The 13,914-nt window shown below is 44.9% G+C and overlaps 1 protein-coding gene across 2 annotated transcripts; it reads left to right on the top strand.

The window, feature by feature from the left end:
- The first annotated feature begins 412 nt into the window (after positions 1-412).
- Positions 413-3,007, top strand: LOC136478107 (mitochondrial import inner membrane translocase subunit TIM14-3-like). Of its 2 annotated transcripts, XR_010764179.1 has the most exons (4): positions 413-672; positions 1,331-1,509; positions 1,651-2,488; positions 2,606-3,001. XR_010764179.1 is itself a non-coding variant. In XM_066476445.1 (3 exons), the coding sequence occupies exons 1-3, from the start codon at positions 610-612 to the stop codon at positions 1,805-1,807; spliced, it is 399 nt and encodes a 132-aa protein (XP_066332542.1). In that variant the 5' UTR covers positions 413-609; the 3' UTR covers positions 1,808-3,007. The 2 variants fall into 2 exon arrangements, 1 of the variants encoding a protein (XP_066332542.1); XM_066476445.1 differs by having other exon boundaries at positions 1,651-3,007.
- Positions 3,008-13,914: the final 10,907 nt, after the last annotated feature.

Genomic DNA, 13,914 nt, shown 5'->3' with positions numbered 1-13,914 from the left:
AGCACACCTCCTACATGGCAAGTCAACAGGGTTAGGATGACCGATGACCTTTTTTTTTTTCCTTTTTTTGATGATCGCTGACCGATGAGGATTGAGGCGCCTGCGGCGGCGGCGCGGCGGGAACAGGCGATCGGAAAAGGTTTTTCATTTTTTTTTTATAAACCCTATATGAGACACTGTAGTTACGTATCCTACGGCCCAGTGAACAGAATCCAGGTGAGTTCCTTTCTGGCCCAAGCGAAGCCCGTCATGGGCTTATTAGAGGCCCAACTAGGCCGTGCCGACCCGCAGGCAGAATCGACCCAGCCCGTCTTCTTGGGAACAATCGAGAGCACCCCCCAGCGGATCGGAAGCGAAATTCCTCTTCGTCTTGAGTCCTACCTCTACCTGGGCCCGCTTCTTCTCTCCCCTCTTCCCTTTCTTCTTCTTCTTCTTCGCCAAGAAGACCGACCCCAACTTGCAGCCGGGACCGGTGGCCGCCTCGCTCTCCACTCCTCTTTCTTGTCGCGCAAGAACGCGCGCCGCCGTCCACGCTCCTGCTGCCCCTGTCCTGCGGTTTTGGCCTGCCTGCCCCCGGCATCCCTCCCGGCGGCATCGAACAGTCAATCGATGCTTCGCGAGTTGGAACTGGACGCCGGCCGACCCGCTGCTCAACCCGTCGAGTTCGACATGGTACGTGCTAGCTCTCCTGTCCTGCGCCGTTCTCCTTCCTACACGCTTCCGATTTTGCGGGCTGCTCTGTTCTAGTACTTCTACCAGCGCGGCACGTGTCGGCGGTCGGAATCGGAATAGCGCAACCCGATCCGAGGTAGGAAGCCGGCGTGTTGGATTGCGCTTGCTCTTCCCGGTGGATGATCCGTATCTCTCTGCTTGGTCCCCTCCCCAGATTGTAGTCTGGTCCTAACTCAGGATAGCCATGATAAATTGGGTTCTGTGTGGTTGGATAGAGCTAATTGCCTCCGTGGAGACCATAACAAGCATGGGATTTTACTTGCTGTTTGGCTCCGATGACGCTTATAGCCTGGAGCGGGAATAATTCACGCACACAATTGCTCAAATGCATTGAGATATTGTTCCTAGTGTCTGAACTCTGAAAGTTGTAATATCAGTAGCAGCGTGCCTCTTGTTTCCCTGTCAGACTGAGACTCTGGGAAGCAGAGCTGAACAATTGCAGTTCAAAGTGTTAGGGGCTTGATCATTTACTTAATTACTTTATTAATTTCTTCGCAGGAGTCTTTGACACCGCATGCCTTTGTGAACCGTCATTGAATTCTGATAACTTTATGATTGTCATCTGACCTTTTGCTGGGACATTATCTTGTACCAACAGGCTACTCCCCTGATTGCTGGTTTGTCAGTGGCTGCTGCTGCATTGGGTGGAAGATCCATGATTAGAGCATGGCAAGTCTTCCGGACCCAGGCAGCAATGCCACGAGTGCGCCGGTTCTACCCTGGTGGATTTCAGGGGGAGATGAATCGAAGGGAGGCTGCATTAATCCTTGGCGTAAGGTGATTATTTTTTTTCTTTGTAATGCCTGTGTTTGTAAACTGACTCAATTTTTAGTAATTCCTGTGGAGAAAAAGGGAGAGAAGTACTGCAGCTTGTTATTGTTGTTGCTAATTCTGTATAATCTTTCCTGGTTGTTTCAGAGAACGTGCTACAGTGGATAAGATCAAGGAGGCTCACAAGAGGGTCATGGTAGCTAACCACCCTGATGCTGGTGGCAGCCATTACGTCGCTTCAAAGATCAACGGGGCAAAGGACATTCTAATGGGAAAAGGGAAGTCCAGGTCTTCGATCTTTTAGTTGACACGAATGAAATGATGCTTATTTTGTTGTGACATGGATGAGGCTGTAGCTTTTTCGAGGGAATGACAGTTGCACATTTCACCTTTCTTAACAATGTACCATATATCTGAACAAGGATACAGATACAGAATTGAAGCAACTAATTGTTTGGATCATAAGTTATTGTTTGACCTGATTGGAAAGGGTAACCATGTGTATATCTCAGAGCCTCCAATTCTTGTCTAGAACTCTAGATGTCTTACACCTTTGTTTCTTACCCCTCCAATTCTTGTCTAGATGTCTTACACCTTTGTTTCTTGAACCTCTCTGATGCATAGTTGTCGCAATTGAACCCCTCCAATTCTTGTCTAGATGTCTTGCACCTTTGTTTCTTGAACCTCTCTGATGCATAGTTGTCGCAATTGAACCCCTCCAATTGGATTTGCTCCTTCTAAGATGATAATGGAGTATGAAATCTTTCTCCTGTTACACAAATTAAATGTTTCATTAGTTTTTGACTTACTGTTCTGCATCAATGCTGTCATCAGTGATGGCAGATCATGATTAATTGGTTATAACTATTCAATTCGTGACATGTAGGCACGTGTCTAGGCACCTAGGAGAAAATTTATGAATGACATTTCATAGAATACTGTGTCAACTGCTCTAGATTCTGGATGATGGTTATGTTTGTTAAAGGTCAGTCATTCTTCCATAATAGAATAGTGCGAGTGTGCGACCATTAGGTCGGTCCTGGAGGAACAGAAGATCCCTAGATGACTACTGAGCTTCTAATTCAACTTGGAATCATTGCAGGCGCTGTTCATTTGTTCTGGTGTCGAAGCTTCCGTTAGACTTGAGTTGTCGAAGAGCTTGTATTCATTATCTTCAGTAATAAATTTACTCTGAAATTTTGAAAGAACCTTGAAACACCGCGGGAAGTCAGCAACCAGGACTGTCAAAGCTAAACAGGGGCAAGCAATTCTTTCATAAACTTTTTTTTGTCTAATTGAAATTATAGCAGGTGAATCTTGCAATGATATACCTTTTGGAACAAATATCTTGTAGAATGATAAAGAAAGTTCCATCAGGGTTTTTTGGGTGAAGTCACTGAATCTTTTCATCTTGGCTCCACACATGACAATTGTCAGTGTCTATAGTTGTTATCACTAGAGTACCAGACGTATTCCATCTTGGTGTCAGATTGTTTTAATAGCGCTATTTATCTAAGATATAGAGTGATATCGAGTGTGTTGATTAAATTCTTTGCTAAATCCTTTTAATATGAATTTGCACAAATCATTACATTAAGCAACAGCAATAGTTGATATCAATTTCAATAGTTGATGTCAGTTTCATATAGCGTAACCCATCCCAGGACCAATTCATGACATGTTTGACACACTTATATTGACCTTGCATCATCCTAAGAAACAGACCTTCCATATAGCATAATCTGAAGACCAAATCACTGCAATTTACCTCAGGTGAAACAGTCAATCCATACAGTGAGTTAGACCTACTTCAGTTTGTTATTCACAGTTTCACCACATCAAAGAAGCCTACCAGCCTCAGAAAAATGGAACAAGGCTTTAACTTTAATCATCTTCTCCTGGAAGTCCAAAATTGACAACACAAAGTCCTATCTCCTATGGTGTAAGCATTCAACTCTTGCCAATTCCAGTCAAAGGCTGAACTATTTTAAGGTCAGCTGCAATTGCAGATCCCAATTCCCAAGTACTAGCAACCATCTTGTCCCTGGACCAGCAGGAAAAAAATCCAACAGAGTGGGCCTTCCTCTTGGACTGCATTTCTTCCAGCTACTGTACTTGGGATGGCTGCGCAGTCTTGACGTCTTGTGAGAAATAAGGACGCAACATTCATGCACGCACAATGCTATACCAATCATATTCAGAACTGAGCTAAAGCAGACCTGAAAAAGTCAATAGAGTAATGTGATGTTCGCTTGGTACAGGGCAACTTGAAAGGAACAATCCTTCTCTGAACCTTCCTCTGTACTGCCAATGTGATGGTTCAATAAACTATGGCTGCTTGACTTTCATAATACCAAACTGTGGCGAAGATACATTTCCTGTACATGATTTAAGTTCGGATGGTACCTATGCTGTTGGTGTTGTCTGTAGCATTTGTTTCTGCTGACCTAATACTAAGATTATAGAATTCTGGTTAGAGGCAGCAAGCATGATGTATAACTGAATGTTTTGAACCATTCCAAGAATCCAAGTCCATTCAATAGCACTTGTCAATGTTCATCTTGACAATAATGTTAAGAGTACTGTTGCACAGGCTGACATCTTCCAGGGATTATATATGAGGTACAAAAAGTCGACACTTGTTGCCGTCTGTGTTCTGAATTTTGAGAGTTCCTTTTAGCTTGTTTGTTGTATGTTGGTTGGACAGAAAGGTTTTAAAGGTTAATACACTACGTAGTGGCAAGACTGACTCAAGAACTGCGTACCTTTGATTCGGAGCTCAAACATTAGCTGATAATAACAGGCTTCATGGAATTCTACCGGTAGTAGAATATTTGTCACACCTGGTATATTTATTTAGTGATTCTACTATCCGGAGGATGGAGTTTGAATAGTAATAGGCGAAAATTCTTTTCCTACAACCAAATCTCAGAACTTCTGTAACGGCGGGGCCTCCACATCTCCCTTTCCCCGGAAGCATTAGAAGAATAAAATAGGAATATGAAGTAAATTAGGAGATTAGAGTTTGGTTTGTTTAGGAAAGGAGAATCCAATCTATAAGGATCTCTCTTAGTTGCTTGGAACACAAGTCCTATAGAGACTATAAATATAGGGAGGATGTAATCAATCTAATCAAGCAAAAATAGAGTTATTGCTCCTTCCTCTATCTCTCTCTATTGCCGTTGCCGCCTCCTCTCCTCCCTGCGCCGCCCCCTCCCCCCACGCCGCCAACCCTAGCCGCCGCCGTTCACCTCCATAGCCGCCACCCCCTCCCAACAGGCGAGTTACACCCGGCCAGCTTCCTCCATGGCTTTCTTAGCGTCGGCCTCCGATTTGGTGACGGCGGCCTCACGATCGCGTTGGGCACGAGCAGCGGCGGCAGCAGCCTCGTCAGATTGGCCACGTTGCTCGATGTTTGTTAAGCGGTCGTCGATGTTGCCGAACCTTTCCTTGATCCCATCGAACTACTGGTGGAGATCAGCGACAAGTTTGTCGAACGCAGCCCTGAAGTCACCATTGTTTCCGTTGGCACCCATGGCAGCGGTGTGGGATCGGACTGGTCTCCGGATAGGCGTACTACACCTGGTATCCGGAGACCAGACGATCCATGGATTCCATCACCATCGATATGCAACAGCTGATCCAGAACTTCGCCAATGATCTCCTCAAAAACTTTGAGGAGGTGTAGCGCCAACTTTCCAACCTCGACATACGTCTGCATGCCATTGAGATGGCACAAATTCATGGTGACGCCGCCATCACCGGCGTCCAATCCAGATTGGACCGAGAAACCGCCATCGACAGCCTAGAAGCAGAGACCAAGAGGGTCATGATCGACGCCGGCAAATCCTACCTCAAGCGCAAGATGGATGAACCCTAGTCTTCCAACGCTCCAGAGATCATACTGGAGGTGTTGGACAGCCTGCTTAAGGCACCACCAACACCGCAGCCCCAGCTATAGCAACGCTCCCCACCACTGAACCGACCACCCGTCGACCGCGCGGCTACCCCATCGACCCCGGCCGACTGCCAGGCTCCTCAGCCGGCCATCTGGCCACCGGCACAGCAGGTGACTGCCCCAGGAACACAACCACCGTCACAGCAGCCGGCCATCTGGCCACCAGTGCAGCAGGCACCCCCAGCTACACCATCACACGAGTCGATCTCTTCGGCAATGACGGCGCCACCTCAACTCTAGCAACCCGTCAAGGCCTGGCTGACAACACCCACGTACGATGGCTCAACGGGTCCACAGACGTGGCTCTCCTAGATGCAACAACTCTCCAACTTGTACAGTCTGTCGGAGGCTCAACAAATCTTGTACGCAGCTTTTCATCTGACAGGAGCAGCGCATCGATGGTTCATTCAGACAACAAAGGATGCACCTATGACCAAGTGGGCACTCTTCTCCCGGAGCCTCCTTTGCGACTTTGGACCGCTAATCTGCCACGACACCATTGGCGACCTTGCTCCACCTCGGCACACCGGCACCGTGAACCACTACATCGACAACTTCATCGCCTATAAGCTACATGTCGGCATCACCAGTGAGCTTCATCAAGTCAACCTCTTCGTCACCGGCTTTCAAGATGCACTCCGGGCGGCGTGTAACACCCTCGGTGTTACACAGTGAATCATTTGCTAAAACATGTCATGAGCATCATACTTAAGTGATATTGCATGTGGTGTGATGGATAGGTAAAGCATAGTAACTTAAACGAGTCGTAAAAAACATAAAATGAAAAGTTAATTCATGATTTATAAAGTTAGCAAGTAGAGATGTTAACTAATTTTTATTGAACAAAAACGCTATAAAACATATATGTGACGCCTTAATAAAGTTTGAAGTACACGTTTTGTAGAAGATAGTGCAACTTTTGTTTTAACAAGATAATAACGCTAGCTAACATTTCTAATAGCTTGGAAATCGAATTTGAAGCAAATCCAACTCAAGACTTGGTCAAATTTCTAAGTCTGAAAACAGATTGACAAAGCTATGTTTGGTAATTTATTCTGTAAAAATTAAGTTTAGGAGTGGTGTCGTTCTTTAGCTCTTGATGATAGCCCAAGGTGCCCTCTTTAGAGTAGTGAAGGTGGTTTGGGGATTGGATCAACTGTGTAGTTGTTTCGAACGCTTTAAAATCTGTGCACAGTGTGTTCTCGGGCTGTTTTTTTGGCTGGACGCGATGACCATGCCGAGCGGCCTCGACGTCGTGGCGCTCGGTGCGCGCACGCGCTCGCTGGACGGCCGGAACCGCCCATGCTCTTGCCGCATCATTGGCCGCCTCAGGCTACCGCCGTGCGAAGCCATGGCTGCCCGACTCACCACGTCGCGCTTCCCCCCGCCTGCTGTCGTTGCCACGCATTGCTACTGCCCTCCGTGCCACGCGCACGACAACGCTGCTGCCACTGCCGTCGCATTGCTGTGCTGCGCTGCGCCACTGGCCCACCTGGACGCTGCACGCACGAGGCCGAACCATCGTCGCCATGCCATTTATGGCACTGCAGCGCGAGGGCCACGCCGACCTCGAGCGCGTGTCATCGGCTAGTGCCGGCCGTGGTTGCTCCCATCACGTCAACCGCATCCCACCAAGCAAGCATAGGTCGAGCCTGGACTGCGTCCCCACCGTCTCCCGCCCCTCCCTTGTCCTCTTCTTTGCTACCGCCGCCGAGCCGCGCCAGCCCGCTTGCATGCGAGAAGCCATTCCCCATCAATTCCACGTGTCTACGCCTGCGCTCTCACGTCCTCTCACTGCACGCCCCCACCTAGACTTAAACCGTGCAAGGCCAAGCTCCAATTTGGAGATTCGTCCCGCCACCGTGCCGTTAAGACCTATCACCGCCCTCACCGTGGTCAGCCCCCTCCTCAACGTCTCAAGCCGAATTAGATGCACCACTAGCCCTGCCTAGAACCCCTCCTCGTTGTGCGCACCTAAGCCGCACCTCTATCGTTGCCTCCTCGCCCTGGCACGGTCGTGTCGCTGCGGTTCACCGTCGAGCTCGCCGTGTGCACGAGGCCAAGCTCGCTCGGGGCATCTCCGGCCGAACCATCACCTCCGCTAGGTCTATGGTGAGTCCCTGTTGCTCACCCGCTATCCCTACTACCTTGTTAATATTCTGGCTCATCGGAATGCCATCGCCATTGCCGCAAGGTGCCCGCCATCGGGGAGAGGTCCTTCTACTGCGTCTCGGTTCGTGCAGCCGCCACCCATCGCTTTGCGTCAAACCCTAGGTGAGTGTCGGCCTCGTAGATAGGTCAGTGTGGGTCTTGTGTGGCCGACGCAAGGGCCAGTGCCACCACTTGCCGCGCCGACACGCGTGGGGATGGTCGAGGACCATATCATTGTAAAGGAGGGAGATTGCGAGGGTGTTCTTGCAAAGTTGTTGTCTCTAGGAATAGTAACATGGACTGCGGGTTATTTTGTTCAGAGTCCAGGGGTGCTTTTGCTAATATGTCAGTGCGCACGTGGGCTCCTCGTTGTGGGCCGCATCCGCGCGAGGGCCACGCCTCACGTGGGCCATGTTGGGACGGATTCGGTTATCTTTTTCGTGGAAAATAGAGATAGCTTTTCATTTTTATTTCTGAGCTGAACTTTGATAATTAATATAAAATGATATGGATGTCCAAAAATTATGAAACCAATTTTGTTAAGTTCCTAAAATCATGATCTATCTGCTAGAATGTTTTGTTCACATAGTTTTATAATATTTTTAGTTGTTATCTAATTAATTTAAGATGCTTAGTATTGTAAGATATAAACTTGTAGAATTTTTTGTGATAAATTGGTGATAGTTTTGGCTCTGAAACTTTCATAGTAAATTTCTCACATTATTAGGTGCTCACTGTAATTTATGTAGCTCCATAATAATTAGCTTGATAAGGTAGCTAAATGAGCCATAGTTTAAAAATATATGTTTAATCAATAAAATACCGAAACACCTTGGGATTTTAAAACTAGAACATTTTTTCGGAGGCGAAGCCTTACTTGACGGCGCGGATACATAGACTAGTACATTAGTCATTTAAGCTAGCTCGTTAGCTTGTGGAGCGTAATCATATTTTTAAGAGTTGCGGTTACCGTTGATTAATTGCGTCTCTACCTTGCATCCACGTATATCATAATAGGAACAACGATGGATCATGGAGTTGACCGAGGTAGAAGAAAAGATGGTGCCTTAATGATCGTGTCACCATGATGGGATACTAATTTTTGGTTATATCTTAACCAAGCAAGCCTCGGTGCATAACCCCTATCACTCTGCACTTTATCTTATGCTTGTGCATTAAGTTTTAAGAAGTTGAATGAAAATCACTTGCATATATGTATATATCCTTATCCTATGAGTCCTACTAGTATGTCAGGATCGTGTGGATTGCTATGTTATAGGATCCGGTAGAAGTCGAGTGATTATCTATCACTCGCAAGAGATAGGAAAGATATTATTGTTGTTACTATATTACTATCACATGGAATATATATAAATAATAATTGGAGACCGGGTGGAATAGTACTTTATATCTAGACTTGGTTTGGCATTCGAGCGAGGCTCGGATTACACTTGTTCTGCCTATGTCGATTGAGGATCGTCCGTTGTTGTGGATGGTAGTCAGGTCACAGACTTATTATCCTGAGCACATAATTGCTTATGAGAGCAAGAAGGCTCATTGCTCTCTTGTCGTGGGTTCCGGCTCTTTCTAGACCGATTGATTGGAGGCGGGAATGGTGGAGGTCTAAGCACCACACTGAGCCTGTGTTTACACCAAAATTTGGAAGAAGAGTCACAGGGACTCAAAAGTTCCTAAGATCATGTCATCAAGGAATCAATTGCGTGCAGATCAAAACCAGTTGATTCAGATGCAAAACTGTAATCGGCTTTCTTCAGATAGCGCCAGCGGATAACGACAAAAGCTATGATCAACGCAAGGACGAGGCATGTTGGACTCTACAAAAAGGGAAAATTAGAGTCCAAGTTATCTTAAATTAGAAATGTTTTCTCTAGGGTCAAAAATTATGATGAGTCGTGCTTAGACAGGAGTCATGTGTAGGTCCTAGGTATAAATATCAAACCCCGACTATTGTAAAAGAGACATAATCAATCCAATATACAAGTCATTTACTTTTCGGCTCCGGCCACCCCTTTGGAGTAGGAGTAGAGTAGATCCCGGCGAGTTCTTCAGCAAGTACGGCTGCATCAATCCGATCGACCACCACTGCTTGTTGTAAGTACCGTCATGGCTTATACCTTTGTTCATACGGTTGCATCGATTCGGTCGACCTCCACTGCGACTCTGGTATAAGTTAGTTATTGATTCTTACCTAGTTCAAGTATGGCTCATCGATCCGGTCGACCCCCACTGCATGAACTAGATCAAGGTCAAGTTATCGGCTCTATCTAAGGGTGACGTTCCTTCAAATAGATTCATTAAGTTACCGATATTGCTTATTGCTTCCATTGTTTATTTGATTACAGCAATATCACTTTGCCTGATTGGGATTGATCTATATTAGCCTTATATCCTTTTTAACCCATCGTTTGTTAATCTAAAACTAATCTAATCCGTACTTTAAACGATGAGTTATGTTTTATCGGCTGTTTTACATCAATCTTGATCGTACATAGCGTGCGGTTAAAGTGTGTTTGATCTTTAGTAGATCTATTGGTTAGCGAAAACTGTTCCATGGCCCGTTATCATGGCATGTGTGATTCTGCCTCACACCCCACTATTAGCACCGTGGAGTAGGGATTGTTATTTGGTAGATCTGTTCTTGAGAGGGCATGACCTTAACAATACGCTATGCCTGAATCGACTGTTTTAGCCGATATTGAGCGCTTTCATGAACATTTCGCATCACAAGATCATTAAAGTAGCGATAGGTTGAAAGATGTGTTAGCCTCATGATCTTATTATTGTATTACGGCCTGTATGATTCTGCCTCATGCCCCACTGATATTAGTAATAAGTTAGGGTCGTCGAGTCTATTGTTGTTTCTATGGCCTGCATGATTCTGCCTCATGCCCCACTGGTCATAGCGATAGATGAGATCTAATATGTTCATTAGATTTATTTCTATTGAATGGTTGAATGATGATGAACTGTTTCTTTTATAAAGGAGTTCGGCTACTTGTAGTCATTGGCTTAGCATGAACTAATTATTGTTGATAACTTTTTACCAGTGATCAGTATTTGTTTAAACAATGACATTCATAATGATAACCGATTCTTCTTACACAGCCCCATGAGCTTTAACTAATTTATTCTTATGAATATACTGGAATCAACTATTTAGTCAATCTCCTTTCATATCGGCTCTTAGAGCCATACATTCAGGACTGTCTGGCAACACTGGCATGTTCCGCTCTTAATTACTGATAAGATTTCTCTCCTTGTCAATTGCAGGGTCAAATTGACTGGCACGTCTTGGGAGAAGTGTGTAGGATCGACCACCCTTGCGTTGAAGCTAGGTGGATCTCTAGCTCCATCGAGCGGACCCTTCTGGCTTGCTACGTGTGTCCTCGGCACGGGACAAAATTCTGTGTCGACATACGTGTCTAGCACGCCCGGTGAGACCCCACATTTGTTAGGGCAGTTCACAACAACAACGACATCCTTATGTTGCATTATAAAGATCTACCTAATGGGGATAAGGGTATCATTAGCAAAGCTATAAAAGAGTTTCAGAATAAGTGTTTGTTGTCCTACACCAAAACACGTGACAAACACAATTGTTCAGAAATTTCCACTACAAAGAGTTCTATTGCACGGGTAGACAGATACAACTGAAGATGAAGACAGGTGTTTCTTTAAGGCAGTTGTTGACAAATCTATTCGTGATGCCATATCAAGCCATAATGAAGCTTTCGTAGGCATATTCCACAATGCCATGAGAGAGGTGATTCATGGGTTTCCAGTTGGTCAACGTGGGCTGGCTTATTACAACATTTTAAATCCGTCGATCTAAGAGACTAATCAAGTTGGTACTAGCCATCAAGAAGCAGCACCAACTGGTAGTGGTGATGTCTAGATAGTTTAGGGTTCATCTGAACAAACTCAAGGAACTACTACAAATTAGACACAGTACAATCCTGAACCGTCAATACAGCATGTGCAACAGTCGACGGGGCAAAGTCAGAACCAGGCGATCAATTTTGGCACATCAGGCCACATACCATCGTCGGCTCAAAAAATAGCACCATCAATTCAAAGGATCCGTAGAGATATAGATCATTATGTCTACAATCAGAAACTTCAAGCAGCGAGCCAGCAAAGGACCCAGTAGATTGAGATTCCACAAGGGTATCACTTTGGCATAGATTATAACACTCTTCACATGATGCCAAATCTAGGATATTAAGACACATGGGATTTCAATCCACAGATGGATCAACATGTGCAGAGGAATTCAAATCTGCAAGCTAATGAATTATTACTGAGGGTGACTAAGATGATGAAGAATCAGTTAGGTCTGAAGCCAAAAGAGCTGACCTTTTCGTACAAACATCCATATCCAGAATGGTATAATTTGGTTGCCCTTCCCACAAATTATAGGCTCCCAGGGTTTGCTAAGTTCACTAGCTAAGACAGTACAAGCACGTATCTTATATAGTTGGGCGAAGCATCGGTTGAGAATGCCCATCGAGTTTATTTCTTCTCCCAGTCCTTATCAGGGCTAGCCTTCACTTGGTTTTCATCACTACCAGTCAATTCCATTACCATTTGGGCTAACCTAGAGAAGAAGTTTCATACATATTTTTACACTAGAACTAGAGAAAAGAAGATTAACGATCTGACAACTATAAGACAGAAGACTAATGAATCGGGCACTAAATTTCTTTAGAGGTTCCGAGAAACCAGGAACTTGTGCTTCTCCTTAAATTTGGCTGATGATCAACTAGTTGCTTTAGCTGTTCAAGGAATGATGCCAATATGAAAAGAAAAGCTGTTGGGACAAGAAATTGATAACTTGGGACACTTGGCTCAACGAGTGGCAGCGCTCAATAGCCAATTCTAGAGTATGCGCAGAGATATCCGGTTCCAAAAGAGTACCACAGTAGCTGAAGCTTATGATCCATACTCAGTCGATGATGGCTATGAAGATGAAGAAGAAGAGGTTGTTGCGGCTGAATGGAATTAGGGCAAGAAGACAGTAATGGTGTCAAATCCTTGGGGAAGAGGAGTCGAGGAGAGCTATGACTTTGATGTCACCAAATCAGATAAGCTCTTCGATTTCTTGCTTGAAAAGGGGTAGATCAAGTTGCTCGATGGTCATGTCATGTTGCCCCCTGATCAATTAAAGAATAAGAAGTTCTGCAAATTCCATAATGTTACTTCTCATTCCACCAACGAATGCAGAATTTTTTGGCAGCATATACAGAGGGCTATTCAGCAGGGGAGGCTCAAATTTGATATGCCTCGGAAAATGAAAGTTGATGATAATCCTTTCTCAGGAGACCAAAACATGGTTGATGCTGGGCTATTCAAAGGAAAAACTAAGGTCTTAATATCAACTAAATCAAAAGAAGCTAGAACAGCCGATCCCAAGATGCAAATATCGGCTAACGAATATAGAGAGATTAGAAGACGTCGTGTCGACCAAAAGAGTCGATATAAGTAGGGGGAGACGTCAAAAGCAGAGATGACAAAGCCACAGGTTACATCTCAGATTCTGTTGAATAAGTGACAGCGGCAGAAGGAAAAGGATTATCAGCATTGGTTAAAGGATCAAGCATACCAGCATCAACTGAAAGAAGAGAGGTATGAAAAGAAACGAGCTGAATTACATTGGAATTGTCCTTTCTTCAAATATTGCTGGAATGAAGGTTTAAAGTTGCCTACCAGACATGACTGTCCAGAATGCAGCAATCAGTATTAGGAGTTTAGGCAATCTCAAACCAACCGCCGGTCTATCCATACTCAAGATGCATATCATCATGATAACAAGGATCGGCGCTTAAAAATGAAAGTGTTCATAATCGGCTGAGAAAAAGAGTTGTTGACCAGAACTGGGCTGATTATGAAGGGGAAAGCAACGAAAGAAAATATGTTTGGCAGGAGGGCCAATGGTGTCTAGAAAGTTTAACAAGAAGCCAGAAAAGAAGGGTGCAACGCCTAAGGAATAAAGAGATGGAACAGGCTCAGGCATCCAGTAAACCTCAAGTATGGCGTACCAAGCAAACAGCCGATAGAAAGCAACCATCAGTTAATATCCAAATGGCTTTTCTGTTGCCATTAAAATTTAGAGCTCCAACAGATCAAGAAGTTTATTTGGATTTCAATAAATTGGAGTATGAGGAGATAGTTGCCAAGTTAACGGTTGTACAGCAAGCAATATTTGACAAACCAGTCAAACATCAGCACTTAAAAGCTTTATATATGAAAGGTCTTGTTGATGGGAAGCCAATGAACAAGAT

Source organism: Miscanthus floridulus, chromosome 1 (assembly GCF_019320115.1).
Source record: "Miscanthus floridulus cultivar M001 chromosome 1, ASM1932011v1, whole genome shotgun sequence".
Lineage (NCBI taxonomy): Eukaryota > Viridiplantae > Streptophyta > Magnoliopsida > Poales > Poaceae > Miscanthus > Miscanthus floridulus.
Note: the sequence above shows the minus strand (reverse complement) of the source record. Positions and strands in the feature narration are given on the sequence as shown.

Coding starts and splice junctions, on each gene's coding strand:
- LOC136478107 (XM_066476445.1), top strand. CDS start 610: ATGCTTCGCGAGTTGGAACTGGACGCCGGCCGACCCGCTGCTCAACCC. Junction 673..1,330: donor AACCCGTCGAGTTCGACATG/GTACGTGCTAGC, acceptor TTGTACCAACAG/GCTACTCCCCTGATTGCTGG. Junction 1,510..1,650: donor GCATTAATCCTTGGCGTAAG/GTGATTATTTTT, acceptor TGGTTGTTTCAG/AGAACGTGCTACAGTGGATA.